At 40.9% G+C, this 25,232-nt stretch overlaps 1 protein-coding gene across 8 annotated transcripts in view; it reads right to left on the reverse strand.

Moving 5' to 3' along the window:
- Window positions 1-25,232, reverse strand: part of lrp1bb (low density lipoprotein receptor-related protein 1Bb) — a 260,158-nt gene that overhangs the window by 164,195 nt on the left and 70,731 nt on the right. For 7 of the 8 annotated variants that reach the window (XM_063499988.1, XM_063499992.1, XM_063499985.1 and 4 more), the window contains exons 2-3: window positions 23,529-23,648; window positions 4,675-4,812 (exon numbers count right to left, since the gene is read on the reverse strand). In XM_063499988.1, coding sequence (XP_063356058.1) covers window positions 4,675-4,812; window positions 23,529-23,648 — 258 coding nt within the window. The remainder of the gene's footprint in view (window positions 1-4,674; window positions 4,813-23,528; window positions 23,649-25,232) is intronic. The other variant, XM_063499991.1, reaches the window with a different exon arrangement.

A 25,232-nucleotide genomic window follows, 5' to 3' on the forward strand; every position in this document is an offset into this window, starting at 1 on the left:
AAGAAAAAGAAAGAAAGAAATGTGAAAAATAATGAATGCATTAATTATTTAATAAATAGATGTATTTTTCATGCAGGACTGATTTATTCATTGAGAAAGAATCATTCTTTTTATTCCTTGAGGCCAGGATGTTTTCAAAGCAGCCGACAGCACGGCTGCATTAAGAGGTGAAGTGTTTGTAGTCCGATCACACGCTCTTACATAAACTATCAGATAGTGCCTTCTGAAGGAATTTACAACACAAAGATGCCACGAAACATATTCACAGATAAATGATGTGCGGCATAACATCAGAGGAAAAACACTAAAAACATCTTAATTTGAAGAAAAGCTACTTTCAGCTGCTCGCTTACTTTTGAAGAGGTCACCACAGTGGATGAATCAGCAAGTTCGATTTCACAGCGCATGCTTTTCCTGACACAAGCTTCCCGTTTATCCGAGTTAGTACCAGGAATACTGAAGGTTGTGACCCCTGAGGTTTGCGTCTCCTGCTGGTCTCGACCCTGGGATTTTTCACGTGTAAGGTAATGTGTTAATAATATTTTATATAGAATTTGTAGCAATAAGCAAATAATTTTGTTTTATATAAAAATATAATTTTTTTAATTTGTTTTTATTTTTGTAGTGATTCATTTAATGTTAAACAGTAACAAACAAGCATCATATTTCATCATATTTGCTGATTTTGTATCATCAAGTTACCTGTCAACCCTATTAACTCATAAGCAGTGTTGGTGAAGTTATTTGAAAATAGTCATTAGTTACTAATTACTTCTCCAAGAAAGTAATCCTGTTACTTTACTGATTACTTATTTTCAAAAGTAATTAGCTACTTTATTACTTTTTAAAAACATGATACACAACCTGAATATGTAATAAAGCGACAGACCTTTCAGCCTAATTCTGTTTTTTTCTGCGTAATCCATCATATAAAATTAAATCAAATGAAAAAGTCTATTTTTAAAAAATTGTTTTATTAGTTTTCATCTTTTAACTTCATGCATCAAGCGAAAATTAAATTATATGCAACTGTCTCTGACTGGAAGAAGTTTGTTTAACATGTAAACCTATTTCCTGCATATTCCAGCAAATAAAATATTTTTTGTGTGTGTTTACACTCACTCTTTCAAATAGATTCAAGTAAAACACAGTAAAAAATAAATAAAATCAGAGATTCAGTGTCTCTTAAATCACCTGTTTAGCAGGAGTGGGGCTGGTGGGGGTTTGCCCGGCAATAGTAATCGATTACTTTACAAGTTACTTGAAAAAAGTAATCGGATTAATGTACTGTGTAATCCGATTACTTGTTAATTCATTCTCACACCTCAAACACATCTTCTCGCGTTACTGCCCATCTCTGCTCATAAATAAAACACTAGTAAATCCAAGTGCATCATGGGCAGTTCTGATGAGTTACACAGAAACATTGACATGTGCTGTATAAGTTTCCTAAACAGACTTCACCTGTTTGCCATCTGTTGTGTGATGGTGAAAGCAGGCTAATAAAATGTTCTCATTAATGTCAGAGAGAAATTGTGAGACATGAAAAGCACAGTGGGAGTGGGATTTAAAATACCTGACATCCTGACTCCAACACACTGTTCAGAAACTTGAAATGCAAAGTAGTACATTCAAATTAAGCCACTGCATGAAAGAGTGTGTTTCCATGCTTCTGGGCGCATTGCCACTTCATTTATCCTGCATTTTTAGCTATAGGAAAAAATAATGTTTTTTAAGTGTCCGTAGGAGGTCTTGAAACAATGATCTGTAAAACCACATAATGGCTTGTGTAATATACAAAATAAAATAACATGCAGGAGCTCCTTCATATATATAGAAGTCTTTACTGAAGCCCTTAAAAGTTAAGATAAATAATAATTTGGAAAATGGACATAAAGGCTAATTAGATTTGAAATGAGCCAGAAAAGACCAGTCTAAAAATATTATCGGGACTGCTTACTGTAGGAGATACATGGAGTTAATGAATCAGGACCCCCATAACACGTCTGTGTGACTGATACTTTCAATGCTTTGGTATCTTTTTTAATTGGCAGAAAAGCTGAATGTTTAAAAGTACTTTGTCGTTACTCTTTGTTCTGTACAGAGTTAAAAAAGGTTTAAAGCTTTGTTCAAAATGCAGAAAAGTCAAACTGGCCACACACCCTGCTCATACACTACTCCTTCCCTTGAACACACTACACACAGTCGTAGAATCAAGTAGAAGATTTAGCAGCTGATAGATTTTTATCACCTTGTCCTCCCAGCATCGATGGATTAACTGCCATTTTTCTGCATTTGTTGACACACTTTAGCACCAGTATGGCAGGAGATACCTGAGCCTGCAAAACCGTCCCTATGCGCGCTGCTAGTGCTGACTTGAGCATATCTCCCAGGTGGCCTTTTGCATTTTCATTAGGTCTGACATGACACACACACACACACACACACACACACGTTTGTATTTATATCCTTGTGGGGACATCTCATTGACATAATGCTTTCCCTAGCCGCTTACCCTAACCCTAACCATCAAAAATGAATGCCTAACCCTGACCCTTACCCTAAACCTAACCATAAACTAATTGTAACAGTGACACTAAAACCACATTTTGAGTCTCAAAAATGCCTTCAAACTCATGGTGACCGCGATTTTGGTCCCCACGAGGGCTGTCTGTCCCCACAAGTATAGTAAACTACCAATTTTTCGTCCCCACAAAGATGTTAATACCCGTACACACACACACACAAGACAAAACAGTATCAGAACAGGGGTTTCAGACCCCTCGTTTTAGTTTGCTGTGCAGATAATCGGCAATAACGTGTCATCCCTTAATAGCATTGTGTAGCTCAGAAACACAAGCCAGAGCAGCGAGCTGTGCTGTTACAGCTGGATCGTACTTCCGTTTTCAAGTCCAAACCAAGTCTTATCCTAGCATGATTATTTAAGCTTTAATGTTAGGTTACGCCTTAAAAATGACAGGTTTAGCCGTTTGTATGACATGTATAAAGAGACAGACGCTAACATTACAGCAGCTGTTCAGAGGTGGGAGGGTTACCTGTCTAATGTGGTGACAATAACTCACTGTCACAATATCAGGAGCTACAACCGGTGGCAGCAGATGGCTGCTGGAAGTTTCTTCCTGTTAAAAGGGAGTTTTTCCTTCCCACTGTCTCCAAGTGCTTGCCCATAGGGGGTCATATGATTGTTGGGGTTTTCTCTTTATTACTGTATGATCAAATGAAGCTTCTTGAGGCGACTTTTGTGATTTGATGCCATATAAATAAAACTGAATTGAATGCTTATGGACACTCCCTTTTTTATTAGAGCTCCGACTTCAGTTCAGGAGACGAGATTTCAGGTGAGGAGGAAGAGGATACGGTGGAGGTGAGGAAGGAGAACTGAGTTTAATTCAATTTTATTTATACAGCACCAAATCACAACAACAGTCGCCTCAAGGCGCTTTACATTGTAAGGTAGACCGTACAATAATACATATAGAGAAAAACCCAACAATCATATGACCCCCTATGAACAAGCATTTGGTGACAGTGGGAAGGAAAAACTCCCTTTTAACAGGAAGAAACCTCCGGAAGAACCAGGCTCAGGGAGGGGCGGGGCCATCTGCTGCAACAGGTTAGGAGTGAGGGAAGAGGAAGATGATGAAAATTAAATGTACAAATCCTGCTCATATATAGCTTGAAAGAGCTTTTGTGTTTGCAGATTAAAATGATCTAATAACAGCAACTTATCAGTAGTTTTTTTTAAGCTAAATTTAGGTGTTTACAATGTTTTTCCCATTTCCTCTTATTTCTGGAAAAAAAATTCTAACATAATTGTGCTGAAGTACAGAGGGCTAAAAAGGACTTAATTTTAAAAACAACACAATTACTGTTTAGTGTGAGCGTACTGTCGAGTTTTGTGCCTCGTGCCAACAACAAGGCGTTTTCAGTCTTCACAGCTTAGAGTCAGAAGCTACCACTTCCTTGCACCTAGCACTCACACAGAGACACAGCCCAGCATGACTCTGACTGTCTTACAGGTCAGAAGAGGTGGTGTTTTCAGCCAGACAGCAGCTACTGTTGTGCCAAGACTGCACCAATCATGAGGCAAATGCTGCCTTATCACAGAAGCCAGGTGTCCATAGCAGCTTGGTCCACTTGCTAAGAAAGTGAGCAACAACAAAAAACTTGTGTACAACACAACACCTGGTGTTACCGTCCCGCTGTTTCTCTTGCCTGCTCTGACAGCGCGGATGATAGAAAGTCACCTTGGCGCAGAGTTTCACCCAAAAAGTTCCAACGTGCCAGCTCAAAGCAGTGTTTCACAGATTCATGTCTGCAGTTAAAACTTATGGGTTTAACAGTGCACATCGGTTTGAATGTGAAAATGATCCTCAAACTTCCATAATGGAGGAAAAGCACATTTAAATGGCCGTAGTTTAAATAATTAATCTCTAATGCAAAGCAAATTAGCACGAAATAAAAGTGAAGCATTTTCCGCAGCTATTATACAAATCCAATACTGACTCAACGGGTAAAGTAAATTCCACAATCTTAATAATCCCAATACGATGAGCGTGATCTGACTAATTACCGCGATAATGAGGATACTTATTAATTTATGTATTCTCAAACCCAAGGCAAAGGGAAAGTGAAAACACCGTTAACTCTTACCTCGACAGTGAACTCCTTCATCGTAGCCGTCTTCACAATCTCGAGCCCCGTTGCAGAGTTTGTTGAAGTGGATACATTTTTTTGTCCCGGTACACTGTATGTGATTCAGGGGACATCTGATCACCACCTCTCGTGCACCTAAAGCAGCGAGAACAAAAAGACCAACATTTATTTTAACATTATTAATTCATGCTTACTAAATGAACTTTAAGCATAAGGAAAATCATTTACAGTGGAGACAAAAAGACCATAATTAAAACAGCATATTTCATTGTAATCATTTGCATTTCTTGCACGTAATCACTTTTACTGGGTGTTTTTTCCTGCGTCTCCCCAAAATGCTGATACTCCAAGACCTCTTTTACAGGAGGACGAGGAACCTACACATATGCAAATGTGTTTGTACTTCACAGCATTGTTCTTTACACACAACAGATGTTCGCCACGCTGCTTTGCAGACACATCGGTGACGTCCTATAACAAACTCTCGCCGTCAGCCAGCCAAACGGCACAGAGCAGCTGTTTAAGGATTCACGAGGCACGTAGGTGACCCTCGTTCACGCAGCAGCCACCAGAGGACATAAAACACAGCTGACCAATACACCGGCACAGTAAATGTGTCACAGCACCACCTTAACTACATTGATATCAATTACCAGTGTGCTGTTGCAGGCACTTAATGGGAAGATTTATCGTGCATGTGATGAGATCTGTAACAATCCCCAGAGTTCTCCCATCCCGGCACACTCGGACCGCGCTGACCGGATGATTATCTGTCACCTGTCATACTGTAAAGTTACGAATGCAGCAATTAATGTGGTTATTCCAAGGAAAGAGCCCTGCAGATTCACACAGGGAACATGTGGACATGTACTCACACAGTGACCACATGTTCGTTTCTTCTCCAAGGATTTTATTACCTTAAAATGGTGACGAGCGATGTTCTTTAATGAATGTGTCTTGGCTTTAAGCCCTTCAAGCGCTGATGATTCCCACTCTTTATGCCACATTTAGGTAAGTCAGCTCTATGTGACCTTGTCTCTGAGAGTTTATATTTCACATGAGCCAAACGGCAGCCGTGTCTGCTGGGACCCAGAATGTGTTTGAAACACGAGTCCTTCAGATTCAGCTGTCAGAGGCTTCAGGATGGATCTGAAAACTGAAACCTAACTTACTCTCTACAAGATGAATCTTGAATCTGTAACTCTTCATGTTTAAAACACTGCTAGGGGTTTTGTGCATTCTAGTTATGTACTGAGAAATATAAAATGCACGTACACCTCATGCATTTGGAAACAAAACACTCTCACCTCAAACACATCTCCTTCTGTTGGGCGTTAAATGTGAAGTAAAGCTTTGAGTGGAAACGCTTCAGGACACACAGAGAGAGGGACACTCTGTCACAGAGCATTCAGCCCACTGCCCCAGTGTCCATTTGGCTAATTTGCTATTTAACACACAGCTGTAAGGGTCTCTGACAACATATCAGTGTTGTCCTCCTCTGCCTTTCCTTTCTCGCCGCATGAGTCCTAATCTAATGTGATAAGCGGAGGGATGGCGCATGAATATTCAGCGGCTCTGAGCTGTCATACAGGGGGGTTCACAGATGGTCTCTCAATGGCTGAGGTGCTCACAACTCCTTTGTCGATTGGCAGCCTACTGTACTACACTGGATGATCGCTTGGAGTGGAATATAGAGTAGAGGATTAGGCTTCATCATATATGTTCCTCTGGAGATTATTAGAAATGAAGACTGTCTCTTTAAGCGCCTGACATCATCTTTGAAATCACCAAACTAAGTGTCTAAAGGGTCAAACTGAAGAGTGAGGTCTGTGACACTCAGGTGTTGCTGGAGAGATCCACAGAATAAAGCATAAGATTAAAAATTAAACAATTAGCCATATTAATCTGTATAAAATAATGCCAGCTGGAATGAGTGTTTGACAAACATAAAACCTTAAACAGAGGATATGTGCACCCCAGTCAGATATGTTAAAAATAAATACAAAGATTAAAGTGTTTCATGAAATGTGCTAACTTACAAAAACAAAGCTACAAGTTAAAATAAAATCTCTTTATGTGGTGTCAATAGTGCACCTGTGTTACTGTGAGCAGGCCATACGTGCTGCCACAGACTTCTTTCAGAGCAGATATTTAACTTTAAAGTATAATTCATATCACTGATTGATTTCCAGTTAGTGTCCCAATAAGCCACACCAGTATGCAAAGCCCCCTTACTGATATTAACACACCCACTAAGACCTGCTTCCAGGAAAGAAAGGTTCACGTCTGAGCTTCTCTTACAGATTTTTATAGAGCGACTGCAGAGCGGAGCGACTGGCCACAGACTTGTATCATCTCTGGGACAAATCGCTTTAAATACCAGATTTATTTATCACAAAAACTGCTGATCTGGCAAAATGTCATCAACGTATTTTTTTCAGGCAACTAGTGAGAGGTGGAAAAAAATGTGATCATTTTTACTGGTCAGCATTACAGATCCATCGGGCCCGGAGCTGAAACCATCTTCCTCACATCAGCCAAAGACACCAGCTGTATTGTTTATTCTGTCTAAGCTGTTAGAGGTTCAGGTGTTACAGTCCTGTAAGCTTCCCTGTGTGATTTTAGAAAAATATGACCAGAAAAGAGAAACATTCAATCCCAACACAAAGTAGTTTATTTAAAATGAAACCTCTGCGCACTGAACAGCTGCCTGTGTTATTATATGTAGAGAAACATACTACTAATAATGAATAGATAATAGATCTAGTGTAAAGAATACCTACAAAGTAATACTCTGAATATGAACTAAATAACAACTTGGGCCAAACAGAATTTCAAAGATAAAAATTGATTTTTAGCCAAAAGAAAAACATTTTTCAAAATTTCAGCCTTGAAAAAGAAATAGCTCAAATGTTTCATCTGTTACATTCATTCTCATTGACAGAATTTTCCATCTGTTCACTTCTCGTGAGTTTTTGCTTTAGACGTAGTGTGAAACTAAATAATGTGGACGGGAATTTGATGAGAGCTTTCAAACCCAGGTTAGAGGTCGTGACTAGTCGCTGCTGCATGGAGACAGAGTTCCAGTCATACTGGTCCGGACGGTTGAGTCTAGGAAACGTGGCCACGATCAGGCAAAATGACGTGACCTGTACAGGAGGGAAATCGTGCGACAGCAGAGATCAGACTTTTCTCAGAGACCAAAGATCTTCAGCAATGAGAGCATCAGACGTGACAGTGAAAGAACAACTGTTGAAATTCAAAGGGAAAAACCATTCTCCTTATTCTGTTAGATGCAAAACGAACCCTGCAAAGGTGCATCACCCTCGTCACAGACTGGCTCAAAGTTTCTTGAAAATAAACTAAAAAGCAGACACTTTAAAGGGGGCCGATATCACTTTACATGGTAGAGAGACACTCGCAGCTCCTCTGGGTCCGCTTTGTAAGACCCAGATGACCTGCATCAGGTTACAGTCCGCCCATATCTGAGCCATTTATCAGCAACAGCAGCTCAGGCCTGCTTCCAACACAATGCGAGGGGCATCAGACTGTAACAGCAAGTTACACTCAGAAAATGATTCTTTGCCCTCATAAACACATTTTGAGTAAAAATGTAACTGAAATATTTATTAAGGAGATTTGCTTGGTTTAAACTGAATATGTGCCAATTAAGCAAATTTAATTTGACCAGATTCCACAAAATTTAGTGTTTTACATCGTACTCGTGTAACTAAATGACATGGAAAAGATACATGTAATCACATTACTTAAAGTCACCAATGGCATCAGACACATTGCTGTTGTGTTCTGGACTGAGCTTAGATTATTCGGATTATTAAAGAATGATTAAAGCTTTTGTCAGTATAGAGACTGATACACTGAGATACAAAGACTGATGCCTCCTCCTGCTTATTCTTCACTCAGCTAGTAGGAACTAAGTGTTGTTATTGAGATTAAATCTCTTTGAAAATAGTTTATCATACTTTTGTTTAGTTATTGGAGGTGTAAAGATTCCAAATCTGGAAAAAAATAGCATAAACATCCCGAGTATTTGGCTAATAAGATTATATTTTCATCCACACCTCCTTCATGTATATTTTTAGAAACACTTTCTACAGTCACACAAAAAATGCTCTGATGTTTTTAAAGGCTAAACAGATGCTCAGTGGTGCGTTTCCCGGGTTAACATATCAGCATCTAGCAGCTTAGCTACCCCGATGAAGTGATCCTTCATGAATGCTCCTGTGTCCTCCTCCTCCTCCTCTGTTTGTGTTTCCATTAATGCCCTGAGCTGCTGCACTGTTGCACCTCTCCATGCGGACATGAGGGAGGTGGGAATGTGCAGGCTGGCACATATTTGACCCTGTATGTGTCTGACATGTGCACCCACTTCTTGTTTTTAAGGTTTTTTGGTCATTAAACATGAGTCCTGCACAATCAGTCCACCCTGGAAAAAGACCGGGTTCATACAGTCATCATGGGAACGCCTATAATGAGTGTTAATGTCAGCACAGTAACATGGTAACAATAAAAACGCTGACATGTTGGAATTAATCGATTTCCATTTAAAACAATGCAAACCCAAATAGCCTCAGGCTTATTAAAAATCATTCACAGTAGAGCTAATACTGTCACCTCACAACCAAAGGTTCCTGGTTTGAATCCTGGCCTGATCTATGTGAGTTTACATGTTCTGCGTGGGTTCTCTTGCGGTTCCTCCCGCCGTCCACAGACATGCATGTTAGGTTAATGAGTGATCCTGACGAGGTCAGAGGTGTAAATGTTTGTCACTCTGTGTTACCCTGTGACGGCTGGAATAGCTCATCTACAGCCTTCATTTGCATACACAGAAGAAACTGGATATATGACTTTTTTTTAATACATGTTAATTAAAAATCATGGTGCTATTTTCCTACTTTGAGAAGTGAATGAGGAGAAACCAGCTGGGCCAAACTAATACCTCTATTTAATGTAAAATGAGAGGCTTCTAGGGGGGAATTTCAGCTGCAATGTTCATTATGATAATCATGTTAATCTGAGCTGCTGCCAGTTTGTGTGGAATAATGAATTCATAAAAGAAAATAACACAGGGCCTATCAGCAGGGGAAGCTCCTTGAACTTGCAAGTACAGGGATTTATCATATCCCTTAGAAATAAAGATTTCATTTCCTTAATTTATGGTTAAAGTTGGCGATCAAAGAGGCATGGTAACACCCGACCTGAGGCAACACCAATGTTGTGTGGCTTTATAACAGCATCGGGCTCTTTTGTAGTAAATCCTGCAATTACAGTGATATTAGCTATTGTACAGAATACATTTCTCATCTTTAAACTCGTTATCGTCTCTGCATAAATCTCTAATCTAATCATGAGCCGTGTAACGTGTGCACATCATTTGGCTCAATCTGATCAAAAGCCAAAGTATCAAAAACAGCAGGGACGGCAACAGCGTTCACTGCACTGTGCTTTACCTGCAGGCCAGTGCAGGTGAGTGCTTTCTCACTTTAGGTTGCAGAGAAAAACATCTTTGCATGTCAGTGAGACAATAAACACGAGCAGTGATTGTTTCAGTGGTTCAGACATGTGGCATTAAATGATTATTCTAGTTTATTTCACCCTGCTGTGTTTCATATATGAGCGGCTGCAGTGAATCCATGTTTCATCACTGCAGATATACTGTACGGGGAAACGAGAAGAGCGACGCTGCTACAACTCTGCAAATGATATTTGACACGAGTCATTTCTGTGTCGAGTCTGACTTTAAGTAAACACAGAACGGAGCCGCTTGGAAAAATTCATTAGGGAAAACTTGCCAGCTGACCTAATCACCCAGCATATTCATCCACATGCACCAGCGTGCATGCGTGAGACTAACTTGCCCTGTAGTAATAAGAGCTCAAAAAGCTAAATGCGACGGCGGATTACTCCATGGACTAATTCTGTATGAAAACCAGTCATTTCACTCCGATGGGCAACCATATTCATGCAAACTGTAGCGAAAAAAGAGCTGAGCCGTGCAGACGGCAGACACAAAGGAGGAGCAGAGACACAGCTAGCTGTCCAAGAGAAGCCCAGGGAAATATTCCTGAAATATCCACGTGACACGGAGCTGAGCAGGTTTTAGACTCATCTGAGATCAATGCTCTCATTCTCTGCTGTGTTAAAATACTTTTTCTGCCACATTAAACACAGGCTAGCTCTCAAAAAGCCTGTCTTACTAAAACAACCTGTGGGCCACGCTGTTTTGGGGCTGAGATGGTCAGTGGACCTCAGGAACCTGCTGGTATAAATGCTGTGGAACTTCAGCTCCAGCCAGCTTTGTGTTTGTGCTCGTCGTTAGCCATCGTAGCTGATCTTTGTGTGTTGCACACTGTGACCCTGGTAATAGCAGTAGTAGCAGCAGTGCTGACTCTCACAGGATTCACAGAATAGCAGTAAAAAAGGTTGCAGCACGTGGTGTTAACATAAATCTCTGTGTCACAGGTGTGGAAGAATACCCCCAGTGTAAAGGGTGTATTCATATGTCTTGATGCATTCTCAATCATCCAGGAAAGTAAATCTCCAAAAGTTGAATCTGTTCATGTGGACGTAGCGTTTTGTGGGAGAAACGTTTCGTCACTCATCCAAGTGACTTCTTCAGTCTCAGCTGACTGCAGGTTTCCCCAAATCTTATAAACAGTAATGAGTGACGAAATGACAGGATGAGTGACGAAACGTTTCTCCCACAAAACGCTACGTCCAGATGAACAGATTCAACTTTTGGAGGTGTATTCATACTTCAGCTTTATCTGCTGTGTGTTTGTGTGAATCTAGAATTCATATAAATGGCAACTCTTCAGCACGTATGTGATGTGAAGTCATGATTGCTGTCATGCCTGGATTATCCTGCCTGGCCTCCGTGATGCTGTGGCTGAACAGTATATTTCTACCATGTGAGAGCGCCGCTGATGAGCCTCCAAACCTTCGGCGTGATTTGTTTGCACCCACGAGGCAGACAATCCTTGGACGGCTTATGAATGTGCACTGCCGCTACTTGTCACAAAATAAGTGCGTCATCCAAAGCATGTCGCTGAGACTTCAACAGTTCCCTGGCAACAAAGTGGACTACAAAAATGCAAGCTGATTATGTGCAATGTGATAAACATGAGTTTGCTGCCATCACAGCTACATTTGAACAAGCCTAAAACGCAGCTCTCCTCAGCATGTCCTCTTTATGAAAGGCCCAGTGGTAGTTACATAGAGGGCTATTTAAAAGAATTATTTTCCTGTGTGACCTTTACATTCTTGGTATTTGAAATGCTGCATTCAGCTGAAAGAGCTGCTTTTTTTCCTTCTGTATTTGTCTGACCCCCAACAAAGAGGCATTATTTCCCACTACTCAGAGCCTTCAAGGCCTGCGCTCCTCCACAGTGAAACAAACTTTCTGCGTTACAGGATGACTAAATGTTTAATTTTTGATCGATTAAAAGAAATATATGTTGTGCCTTATAACTCATACAGACTTCCTCAGCATCAAAAGGGACAAAAGACCATCATTTTACTCCTGTGCAAGCGTTTCCACGCGGCCTTGTCCCTGTGCCATCTCCTCTTGAAGTGCTCTAAAATAATAACTGCTGTTAACATAAATACCTTTAAAATGTCTGCAGGGGCTAAAAGTTGCTTTCATTTTAAAGACAACTCGCTGGCAAAAGAAAACGTTGTTTGTGAAGAAAGATTAACACGTTTGACTCCAAAACACAATCTAAAGTTTCTTTAAAACTTTTCAGACTTTTATTTTTAATAGTGTAACTGTTAACAGGAAAAACAGGCCAGTAAGACACGTATACTGGGCAGGCCATATGTAACTGGTAATGTTTTTGTCAGATTAAAAATTGTTCTTTTGACATGATCAGTTCTTAAACTTGCAACACAAACGCTTTTTGAAAAAATTCCCACATGCTTACCCCAACAGGGTGTTGCACCTGATCCTGGTGGGTCACCACACTGACAACCATCACACAGTGAAACAGCCAAACCCTTAAATGATGACGTCATCGACTGAACCAGTCAAACCACACAGATTATTCAGTCTGTTAGAGTATTTTCCAAAACTATTCATATTGATAAACAGTTTGTTTATAAAAAAGCCTGAAATGTTTTTGTCAGTGCTTCTGAAACTTCTTAAAAAATATAATAAAACTCCAAGAATGAATTTCCAAACACATCCAGTGCGTCCGATTGGACCCTTTGTTTGTCCAGTCCAGGCCCTGATCTACATCCAGACTGCATGAATGGAAAACATAGCTGCACATGTTGGGGTGAACATAATGATATTGATATGATGAATAACATGTGATAGGAGCATAACCTTTGATGTCTTTATGTATTTTGTTTATCTGTTGATCCTCTTTAGCGTAAAGGTGGTTCTACTAAAAGTAGAATGAATGTAAAATTACACTTCTCCATGTGTTATTATAATGATAATAAAATAGAAATAAAACGCCTGTTTAAGTATTTGTGCCGATGTCAAAACCTTAAATCTTGTCTCACCTTTGTCGCATTAACATTCCAGATTGAGCGCCTTTCCGCTGAATAAAACATCGTCCGGGTCAAAATCAACCAAATGAAAATCCCCATTATTTGCTACTTGCTACATGTGCTGGGTGCAGTCAGTGAGAGCCAAATAATAATGTGCACAGAGCCCCTCTGACTCATTTCCTGTGTGCAATGACTTATTATTTCCTGTAAATTATACTGAGTATTCCATCAAATCTATTCCCACACATAATTCCCAGTTTCATTCTGCTGCACAGAGGAATAAGGCAGGTGTTGGCATCCATGACAGCCATATACTGTACAGCAAAGAATCAATACATCAGCCTCTTGAGAGAAATAAGCACTCGCAGGACAGAATAATGACACAGCGCTTCAAAGAATAAAGACAAAAAAAAGAAAAAACTGACAGTTTTCAATAACTGAAAATCTGTAAACAAATAAGTAAACACAGACGCTGTGGTGATCAGTAATATGGTGTTAATGTTAATAATGTCATGTAAATATTCTACAGTCAGTGTCACAGTATTAAAAATACAATGAACTGCATTTGGAGGTTAAAATGAGTATTCAGTGAGAATAATGATGCCATTAAAAATCATGCACTGTGTTTCATTAAAGACATAAATACACAGTTGTTTATAGCCTGCCTGAATGGAACCAGTTATTATTATGGAAACATGCTGAATTCACTGTCAGCAGGAAATCTGCACAAGATCTGATGTTGGAACAAACAGACACTTAGCATATGTGTCTGCAACACATCAAATAACATTAGTAATCAAGACATGGATGAAAATGTTATTAAATATTTTTTCTGCAATTAATAATATTAATAATACAAAACTAATGCAAATGTTTACTTTACACACAAACACAGGTGGGAAGTGTTTCTATAGAAATGTAGTTTTCTAACAAAAATACACACAGAGCTCATACATCAGTCACTGTGTTGTATATGGATCATACAAGCTGTTTTGATTAATTTCAGAAGAAGCTATCACACTCACTTCTGTGAGTTATATGAAAAGGTTGAATGGTCATGGGCATCTCCAACATCAGTATACAAGTGTCTGCATTTATAACGTGTTGCTGTCAGTGCGCTCGTTTAACATCCGACAGTTAATCACCGTGACGCTGGATCACAGGATGGACAAGATGGGAAGACTGGCTTCTTCCCAGTGAAGTGAGCTTCAGCACGGCTGGAGCCAGAGATGTGTTTTAATTAGTGTCTGCGCTGAATTTTGAATTAAGATGCGATTTAACTCAAAATACAACAAATAAAACATCTTATATGTGTTTTTGTTCACTGCTCTCAAAAATCAACTTAATATATCACTTCAGGACCTCACACAGATACGTGGCTATAAAACACAAGTCGATACAAAATGTCCTTAAAGCATTGTTTGAAGTGTGTGTGTGTGTGTGTGTGTGTGTGTGTGTGTGTGTGTGTGTGTGTGTGTGTGTGTCGTCCTGGCTTTATTACTGAAAGACATGTGATTTGTATGAATCTACAGCTGTATAACTGCCAGGGCCTCACATTACCCTGCTGCTGAACTGAATGCGGCTTTTGCACAAAATGGGAAGTGTGGATTTCACTTACACTGAAATTGCTTTAGGGAGGAATAATAACAGCAACAAATAAACCTCTCAGAGTACAGATGGGCATGTCGGTATTGTTTTTTTTAGAAAAAAAAGAAATAACTGGAGCTGTTCTTTAAAGAGATTTTCTTCAGAAGAAACACAATAGACGGGCCATTTGTCTCTCATCTTCTGTGGAGTGTCATTGGTTTCTTTTAACTAAACCCATCTTGAAGCCTTGTGGCTGAAAACGTTTCTGTAAAAGTTTATTATAACAAACCTGCTGACACACACTTTATGAAACAATCTGTACATGAAATTTAAATAAGATGGCAATATGGCTCTTAATATTAACTCCTGGGGCAAATGTGGTTAGTCTATTTAACACTCCACTATGCTGCAGCCCATAAAAGTTTGATTCAGGTCCACAGTGCGAACAGCTCCATGAACACATATGGTGCTGCAGATGGAAGCACCCAATCAGGACACTCCTTTCCTACCTTAAGTTTGGGGGACTTACAGAACTCCTTTATATTTTTCCAAACAGTTAATGCTTGAATGACTTCTCATGAATAAACACAGAAATCTTCAGACTCTCTTGGTTAGGGTCTCCAGCTGTTATCAGATTTAAAAACTAATAATCCAAAGTGAAGGCGCGGTGGTGACACTGCAAACCAACCACACGCCCTTCAAAGAAAAAGGCTCTGGATAGATTTAGTGAGAAGCCTCGACCTTTGCATTTATGTATATATATTTCACACTATTTAATAAGTTCCAGGGCCCAAATTGGTGTGCTGGCCCACGGGGTAAATCAATTGATCATCAGCCTGTAAATAAGCCATTTTTTGCCTCGGAGGACACTTTAATGAGGACCATGGTTAAAGTATAATACACATAGCTGTTGGGAGGACATGTATTTGCTCTAACTATCCTCTGGCAGTAACCCAGCTTCCCCTTGAGTAATCACTGAACTACAACGACGCGTATAGATATGGGAGACAGTTTTAGCTCATTCATTTCACTGTTAGATTATGCACAATTAAAAAATGAAGGTTATTGTCTCGGGTTCATCCGGATGCAGAAAGAAGTCCTGGCTGCCATCTAAGTGTGAGATAAAGTACTCTCAGCACAACGACTGGGATGATGTTCTGATTGGCTGTCACGGCAGGTATGCGCCTCTGTGTTTACTTTGACTTTAAGCTCATATCACACTGATGCTTTGTTCTCTGCTGCAGCAGCAGGGAGATAATGTAGATTTTAGCACTTAAATGTCACAGCGGTTCCATGACAGCAAGCACGTCAAGTTTATGAAATGTGCTCTTTTCTTCGGTTTTGCAGGTGACAAGCTGGGACGCTGTCCTTTACAACACTTGTACTAGGAGGGAATACAAAAGGGGAAATGTGTCAGTGCAGCTTAGCTGTTGAGAAGGAGGTTGTGAGAGCAAAGACAAAGAAGCGACGTGCTCCTCCCAGTGCATCACTCCTGACAAGCATGAGACATAGTGTGGGTACGAGATTGTCACCAGGCAACCAAATTTTCACGCTAATGGTTTTGCTTAAGACAAAACGCTCCAGCATATGGAAACGTGTTAAACGGCAGAAGGAAGGGCAACGCAGCGAGCGCAGAGCTGAACGTGAGCTGAACGTGGGCACATGATATGCTGAGGGCAGCGAAGACGACTTTGCCTTTATGCGCCGATTTCATTTTGACACAAAAGCCATTTTTAATCGCAGAGACTTTTAAAAGCATATCGTGGCTTCGTGGGAACGACTCTTTCCAAGTGCACAGGCGCGCGCAGTATTTGTTGTGTCTGTTTCCTGCCTACTGAGACTGCTGGTGAAACAGATGGCACAAGCCTGGGGAAGTGTACATAAGTTCTGCTCCAAATGCAGAGAGGGAGAGAAATAGTAAATTAAAAGTCTTATTTCAAAGCCTTGCGCCTCCTGCTACAACAAACAAAGCCAAATTATTGTGCCTGCCAACTAGATGTATGTGCAGCGCATTACGCTGATAGCAAAGGACAGTGATGTCCGACTGACTTTTGTTTTTTTGGGGAAATGCTGTGGTGACGACGTACTAATGAGCTTCTAATAACCTGTGGTCTGGTTCCAGCACATAATCAGCTACATTTAAAATAATGGTATATGTAATTTTCTTTTTTTTCTCTCTGATGAGTCAACACAAGTGTTATAACTCAGCAGGGAGGCAGAGATGAAGAGGAAGGAAAATAAACGTTACATAATGCAAAAGGCCCAGTCCTTCAGCTCAATAACAAGGTGCTACGCTACATTACCCCCTAAACCTCCAACCCACTGGCGCCAAGTCTCACGGGACCCACACACATTTGTGATACATTTATTTCAATACGGGACTTGCCAGATAACAAAGACCCTGAAGGTTGTTGACAGTCAGCCTGGAATGCAGCGTCTGCAGCGCCGTCGCAGACAGACTGCACATCTAAGCAGCATTTCCACAGGCGCTTTGTCAGCTGCACATCCAGATGTGCAAACAGTCAGATTAGTTAATGAGCTTAAAATGTTATTTTTATTTCATTCAAGCTTAGATTCAATTCATTTATTGTCCCCGGGTGGAACTAGAACCAGAATATAAATATACCACCAGAGGACGCGCTGATGCTGCCAATTAGGCTCATCTTAGTTAAATCAGCTGCTCACCTGAGCAGGTGTTACTGTACGCACAAGCAAACAGCAAACAGTTTCTGACCGTGCTGTGTTGTTCTGGCTGAATGATGATATTTGTTTGTATTTCTAAAGGAAGGCATATGGAAGAAAAGACTGCACTGTTCAGTCTTACTGGGAAATGTGGACATTCCATACTGGTCTTTTCTTCAGAGGCACTTTGGTCAACACAGTCCTTGATCCTGCCTTTGTGCGTCGCTCTATGCACCAATTTACTTCTGGCTGTGCGGTCGAGACTTTGCGGAGTTCATCTTCGATCATATCATTTAAGAAAGTGATCGTGACATAGAAGAGAAAAGGCCGAAAACCAGTGCTGAATGACCGCGACCTTCAGACCTCCAGGTGCCAACGCAGACTCGACTCACTGTCTGGCATCGGGCACGCTGTCGGAAACTAAATTACGCACAAAAACAACAGCAGCATGGATCTACTGTAAAATATGTTTATGCTGCAAAACTGTCTACAGTCCAGATCTGTCACCTATTAAAAATAATTGGCTTTGAAAATAGAAACAAATAGAAAAAAAGAGGGTTTAAATATTTTACAGCCTGAGAATGAAAACGTGTCACTCTCAGAATTATAACACATTATAACCATGTTGTAATAAAGCAGAGTTTATGCAGCATAAAAAACTATAAATCATATTAAAAAATAAATCCTGCTTTCAGGAGCATAAATGATGTGCAGGTCTTTCCTGTGACGAATATTAACACCTGACCCTCACTCCACAGGACTCTGACATCACCACTAACACACATCCAACCAGGAAATGCTGCCGCTCGTTTCTTTATACGTCTGTGGACCAGAAATCCTCTTATGTATGATCAAATATTTAAACAAAGACAAAACACTCCATCCATTCATACTCCTCCTTTAAATTTACTCAAGCAGGTTTTGTAACTGTGAGCATTATTCAGGGTACATAAAAAAATGAAATCCAATTTTTAGTCTGAACTAATAACTTGTAGGTAAAATAAAAGTTCTGTGTGTTTGGCTGAGCTTTGTTACCAGCAAGACGTAGAGCAAAGTGGAAATGTTGCTAAAGATGGAATTTTGCCTCTTGTGCAATCGATACATAAGACGTCAAATGTTCAGGCAAATCATTATTGGCCGGAGGCCTGGGAATATTAGGAATATTACACATCTGAACATCCAGTTCATGTCTGTAACAATTTTCCAACCGTACTGCAAACATAACTCCCAGGCACAGATAAAAAAATGTCGGGAACTAAGTAACTAAATTACAGTCAGTAACATAACTACAAAATAAACACGTACTGGATCGTGGATCAGATTTTATTTGATCTTTTTTCCCGTTTGATCACACGTTGTGTTCTAAGCTCTCTGTCGGCTGCTGATTACTGCTTCAGAAGAAGGCTTGGTAAGACGTGTCCTTCCTGTTGTTAAAGGGGAATAAGAAAGGAGCCCTCGAGAGAGCCGTCTTTGAACAGTCGCCTCGACACACTGAGATCAACATCGGTGTGACTGGGTCGAGCCACGCTACGGCCATGAAACAGATTCTGTGACCATGTTTTTGAAGTCAGCCACTGACCCCTTTTATTGTCTTTTCCTCTGGGAGTCACTGTTCTATCACAGGACTCACTGGTCTGCATGTCCGCCACAATCACAAAGCTCCTCGTGGCAGCGCTACTGAGACCAGCCAAAAGTCCATGAAATCCTTTCCTGAAGGATTCACCAAGGATTAAAGTTCTAAGACGCTGCGTGCAAGCGTGTACCGCGAATGCAGAGACTGAGAGAGAGCTGCACGATGACAGCCATTAGCACTTGAAGTATTTATAAAATACATTTGCAGAAAGTGAATTATGACTGTCCCACTTTACCACACATGCCAGCTAAGAGCAGATGCTGTGTCCTGAGACTGCCTTGACATTTAGACTTCCTTTTAACTGGGATGCACAAACTTGGAATGCGATTATTCGACTCTGAGCAGATACTAAATCTTTTCACGTTACCTTTCCCCACCCAGGGTGCTACGCTGCCCTCGGAGCAAAGGCTGACCACCAAAAACATTTGTTTCCACACTTACACATTTGGAGAAATGCCTTTTTTGCTCAGTATTCTTCAGCCATTCCTGAAGCCAGGCTGTTTTCACAGCTCCCTGAATAACTGTCATCATCTGTTCAATCCCGTGAGGCCTGGGGCTGATAGGATAAGCTGGTGCCTCCTTCTAGTCTCTAGGTATTGCAATCCAAGGCCACCTTCCTCTTCCTTCTCCCCACAGACTCTGAAGTTGCAGTGATTACATCTCTCTCGCTGAGCCAGAGGATGAAGGAAAGAGGCCATCAATGGCACTGAATTTTGTTGTATATTAGCTATTTTATGTGTTAAGATAACAAATTCCTCTGTGTAATGTTCACTGCCCCCCCTCTGCCCAAAATAAACTACACAACTTCAAATATCCTCTGATTTTATTTTAACTTGGTAAACATCATCCTATATCGCGGGGCTTGGTTCCCAGGTTATTGCAGTCTCTGCTGTCGTTTCAGAAGGCAGGGCACTTTCCAATCGTGTGTCTTTGTTTGTAAGGCAAAGCTGATCTAATCCGGATTCTATCAACGGATAATCCACTGTAATGAGCCACGCAAAATTCCTTAGATGAATATGCAAGGTCTTATTTCTGCAAGGTAAAGCAAACAAAAAGTGCCAGCACAAACCGAAAACATAATTGATTGTCTTTTTAGAGCACAAGCCTCGGCCCATGGCCGCAGTGGAGAAACTATGTTGTATCTGTCATATTCAAACCTTTGTCACACAGGGATCACAGGTGGCAGAGCAGCCAATCACACAAGTTATCAAACGTCTGCTGGGAGCAGCCAGCGGGGGCCCAGTGTGCCCGTTTTACATGAAGTAAAACTCATCAGTGCTCACAGGGTTTTCAGTTTAAAATCTATTGTAACGTAAAACACTTTGAAAGTTTTGTGCTGAGTGGGGCCTTACTCAGTGCTGGTGGTTAGGTTATAAACATGACACTTGTTGGCAGAAGGGCTGCCACGATTAGTCGAGTAGTCACGATTACGTCGACTATCAAAATCATTGACGACTAATTTAATAGTCGACGTGTCGTTTGAAGCTTTGGAAGATCCTGAAAGACGCAGGAATAAGTAGCAGGATTTAAGAGTGTAATAACGGACTGAAACAGAAGGTGGCAGCACTGCATGTACAAGGATGCCAGCTGCTGTTAAACCCCGAAGAAGAAGAAGAAGAAGCAACTCCGGTAGGGGCCGCATCCTTCAGAGGCCGCATTTGTAGGCCGATTACATCACAGCAACGCGTCAAATGCTGTCAAAATTCGAAGACTTCTCCAAATGAGGCCGATAAATGTGTCCTACTTTGAAGGATGGGTCGGGTGTATCCTTCGTGGCCCAACCTATCCCAGAATTCATAGCGCGGCCCTGCTCAGTTTCCAACAATGGCGGCAGCTACTTAGTTATAATATTACTCTTATTACTCTTTCTGGGTCACAAAATAAACTTCTAACATATTTTCAGGTGAGAATGCAGCTGTGTAAAGTTGATAGCAAGGAGCAGACGGCTGAATTTATTAAACTCCGCCGAGACAATCTGCAAATTTCATTAAAAGTTTATTAAACTATCATCTTGTCTTTATTTTTAGTTAGCACATACCTGAAACACTTCACGCTGTAAGCTAATGATAGTTATATAAGAGCAGACGCTGCTGGTGCAATAAGCTGTACGTTTTACGTCCAATGGCTCCATGATCTGATTAGTTGACTGTTAAAATAATGGTTTGTGGCAGCCCTAGCTGGCAGCTTGTTCAGTTTTGTTGATGTAAAATATTTTGTTCCCCATCTTGTCCAATCATATGTTGCATTGAATCACGACAGAGGTATGATTACAGGCTCTTGTTCAGTAATGAAGGAGAGTCTCTCATTTACCCACCATTCACTCGCCGACTCCTGTCATGATCTTCCTTCCTTTTAGGGACGTATACATCCAGTCCCGGTTATTTTCCAGACAATTGCACTCACAGCCCAACCACACACGGCTCGCTGGGCCTCGCCGGCCATCATCAACAACGAAAGCATCTTTCAAATCACGAGGCAAGCGAAGGAACGAAAAGAGCTAACATATGTGGTGAGGGAAGGGAACATTAGTCTATAGTTTCTGTAGCAATCAAAGCTTCACGCTCTCCTACACAACTGTTTGTGGGAATAATGGTGGTGATGTGTTTAGAAAAAGGCAATAAGCCAAGTCTGAGATATTAAAGGTTGACTTATATAAGTAGCACAGAAAAACCCCACAGCAACCCACTTTATCAACAACGATTCCACGGCGAAAAGAGACAGCAGTAAATGTCATGCTATCTGCTTTTACTTTTTCTATCTTGAGAAAGACAATCCATCCTGCGAGGTCCCGTTTGTACTTTCTGATCATGTCTAATGTCAGAGGGCTGTTGCTTTATCTCAGCATGCACAGACGCAGGGGAGTTTCTTCAGCAGACCACATCTCTGTTGCGTACGCACTGTTGTACATTAGCGAGCACGCATACAGCTGTGAACATCTGCTAAGTGTAATTATTTAATTTAGACGTACGTAATCAGGTCCTTCATCTTCCTCTGCAACAAGCCGAGCCAGCCACGACAAGCCTACATGATACATGACCTCTTGCAGGCGAGGGCATAAATAATTGTTGCGCGCTGTGGACAATTTATGCACAGATGTCACTGCCAAAACTATAAAGTCCTAATTATGCCCGATAACTCACACTGATGAGGAACCTGGGCTGAATGTTAATAATTTAGTTGTGCTACCTTTTTCAGCTGTGTTACAGTGACAGTGTCATGATGATTTACAAAGACCCATCTATGTCACAGTACTGCGAACGTGCTGCTGCGTTTCTTTATTAAAGATAATATATGTTTGTAAATAACAATGCTCCAGAGATTATACATAAACCAATCAGACGTGAAAGATAAATGAAGGTTTGCACGACTGTGCTGGGATGGGAAAAGCTGATTCTTCATATCCGTCTGCATGCAGCACTTGCAATAATCCCACCAAGTAATTGCTTTGTGATCGCTGCAATGTGCTAAAAATGTTTTTGTTTTAAACTAGATCAGACACATCTCCATTAGCTCTTAAAAAAATCATATTCCAGATAAGTTTATTGGACTGTCATCTCTGTAAACAGAGATCATTTCATCATAACACACTAAAGAAAGTGAGTAATCACAGCAGTGCACTAAGCACTCGCATATCTGCAAGACAAATGAATTTCTACATGCACTATTTAACTGAATTTAAAAGGGACGAGCATTTCAGGTGATGTGTCGTGTTAATTTAAAAAGTACTGGTCCCACAGAAGATATCTCCAACTATCCCACTGTTGCGTGCTGAGAAAATGGCATGATATATTGGGTAAGAATTAAGGTACACCGTGGACACGTCACCAGTTTATCGCAGCCTAACACAGAAAAGCAAAACTCCGGCTCACACCTGTGTTCAGTGCTGCCACATCACATGCAGCTAGCAAGACTGTTAGCTGCAGTAAGAAACCACAGAATCCAGAGGAAATCCCAAAAGACGGAGAAATCCAAGGAGGCACAGAGTCGATCAGCAGCTGTGGTCAGCTTCAGTCTATCTCAGTCACATCAAAATGAGTCAAAGTGTCAAATGTGACTGTAAATGCTGCATGCATACTTTCACAACCCGTAGCAGACATCCACAATCGGATTGACCTGGATTCAAATCATAGATTTAAATACATATTTACATTTTTTTCCTTTCATGTGTTTAAATTATGTTTTTGTTTCTATAAGTTTCGTCAGAATCACCAAAGCTGCTGTTCTGCATGAAGGAGGAAACCACAGACTTTAGGGAGAAAACAAATAAAAACAACATTACCTTTTTGGGTCAAACATAGATAATGTTGTGTGCTGTTAGTGTGAGTCTGCAGTCTGCAAACATGAAACTTTGTATCAAATGAGGAATTATGGCAGAATTTCATATGGCAGGTTTTTGTGCATCAGTAAGAAATGGATGGAATGAGAAACTTACACGCGTGATCAGTTTCGTCGGACTCATCGGGGCAGTCAGGCTCGCCGTCACAAAGCCAGTCCTCGGGGACGCAGGTGTCGTGGTTGTGACAGTGAAATTCCCCTACGTCACACAAGATGTCTGGATGGCGTGAGCAGAGGGGTGGAGAAGGAGACAGAAGAGATGCAGCATGAGGTGATGGCACTGAGCAAACACATGCATGAGCGCATGTTTCAGCAGAAAACATGAGCTGGGTGTACACTAGAACAGGAGTGAATGGAGACGACGTGACTTCTGTCACTTTCAATGCAAATGCTTGTGTGAAGAGGCGTTGTTGTACGCAGAATTATCATCATCAGTGCAGGAAGTCGGGAGAAACAGAGATCACATACATAGAGTGTATGCACATCTTAGTTTACAATCAGCAGAGAGCTGTCCTTAAGTCAGCGGCATGTCGTCTGCAGACCGCAGTTCTTTATCAGAGCAGGAGGCCACACATTTCTGTACAGGAAAAAAAACTGGCGCTGCCCAGGCATTGTGCTTTTGACAGCTACTCTGCTCTAACAAAGACGCGATGTCCTTCGTGACTTGGAAAACTATTACAAAGTAACTCGGCGAGTTTGTTCTTATCTTTCTGCCTTCTCGGTGTTGTGCTTTCACTTGATGGCGGAACAGGGGGAGTTCAGTGAAAGCCCAGTCAACTAAAAAGTCATCATAGCCTTTCAATATAGTGAGCATCTATCAAAGCGTTGACATGTTTCCTGCCGGTAGCTGTCACAGACTCAGTTCGATCATACTGCAGAATGACACCAGCTTTCGCTAAAGATTTGACACCACAATATGACCTGCCGTTACTTCCCCTCAGCACAGCGAAAGCCGCAATTTGTTTCGAAGCTTAACCCACAGACAATCAGACGGGCTCTAACTCCCCCTCCTGCTCGCTCGCTCCATCTTTTTCCCAGTGTGTTCCTAACCCATTAGTGGTGGGAGTGAAGCAAGTGGGGGATCAGGTCTGGAGCGTTTCAACAGTGGGAGTGATAATTCAACGCACCGCTGCTCCCTGCCCCCTCCGGCAAATGCACCACCCAGGGACAAATCTGAAAAGGTCAAACATCTCATCCATTCCGCTCCTCGTATTCCCTCTGATGCAATATATTTCAAATCTTACCATTTAAATCAAGGCCTTTTTTTTTTTAATATGCAAAGTCCTTTTCTCAATTTTTAAAGGGGAACATTTTTAAAATTACACATGAAAGCACTCGAAACTTTAAAGAAAAATAATAATTAAGATTGAGGTAAAAAGGTGAGTCCAGGCAGCACATCGTCTTTATTTTGTCCTTCTGAGCCCAATATTTCTCAAAACTTCATTACAGCAGCACAAATAATTTCCACGTAAGCCGGTGTCACTGGCAGTTAAATGAGCTTCTCTCAACATCATCAAACAAATTACATAGAGTCTTGGACGAACCACAGTTAAACACACTTCCTGGTTTCTTTGGTTTTTCTTTTTCTCACTTACATTTTCAGATCATCAAACAATTTTAAAAATAGAGATAAAAAAGTAGTTTTTAAATGAGTTTCGTGTATTAAAGGAAGAAAGCAGCAGTGGTGCGCGATACTGCTTATTCTGGTATCGAGCCAGTATCACCGATATCGATGCTTTTCAATAAATAAGGTGGATGCGTCGTTGAATTGCTAAATCTCAAATCATTTTCATGACCTTAA

This window comes from Pelmatolapia mariae, linkage group LG16_19, assembly GCF_036321145.2.
Source record: "Pelmatolapia mariae isolate MD_Pm_ZW linkage group LG16_19, Pm_UMD_F_2, whole genome shotgun sequence".
NCBI lineage: Eukaryota > Metazoa > Chordata > Actinopteri > Cichliformes > Cichlidae > Pelmatolapia > Pelmatolapia mariae.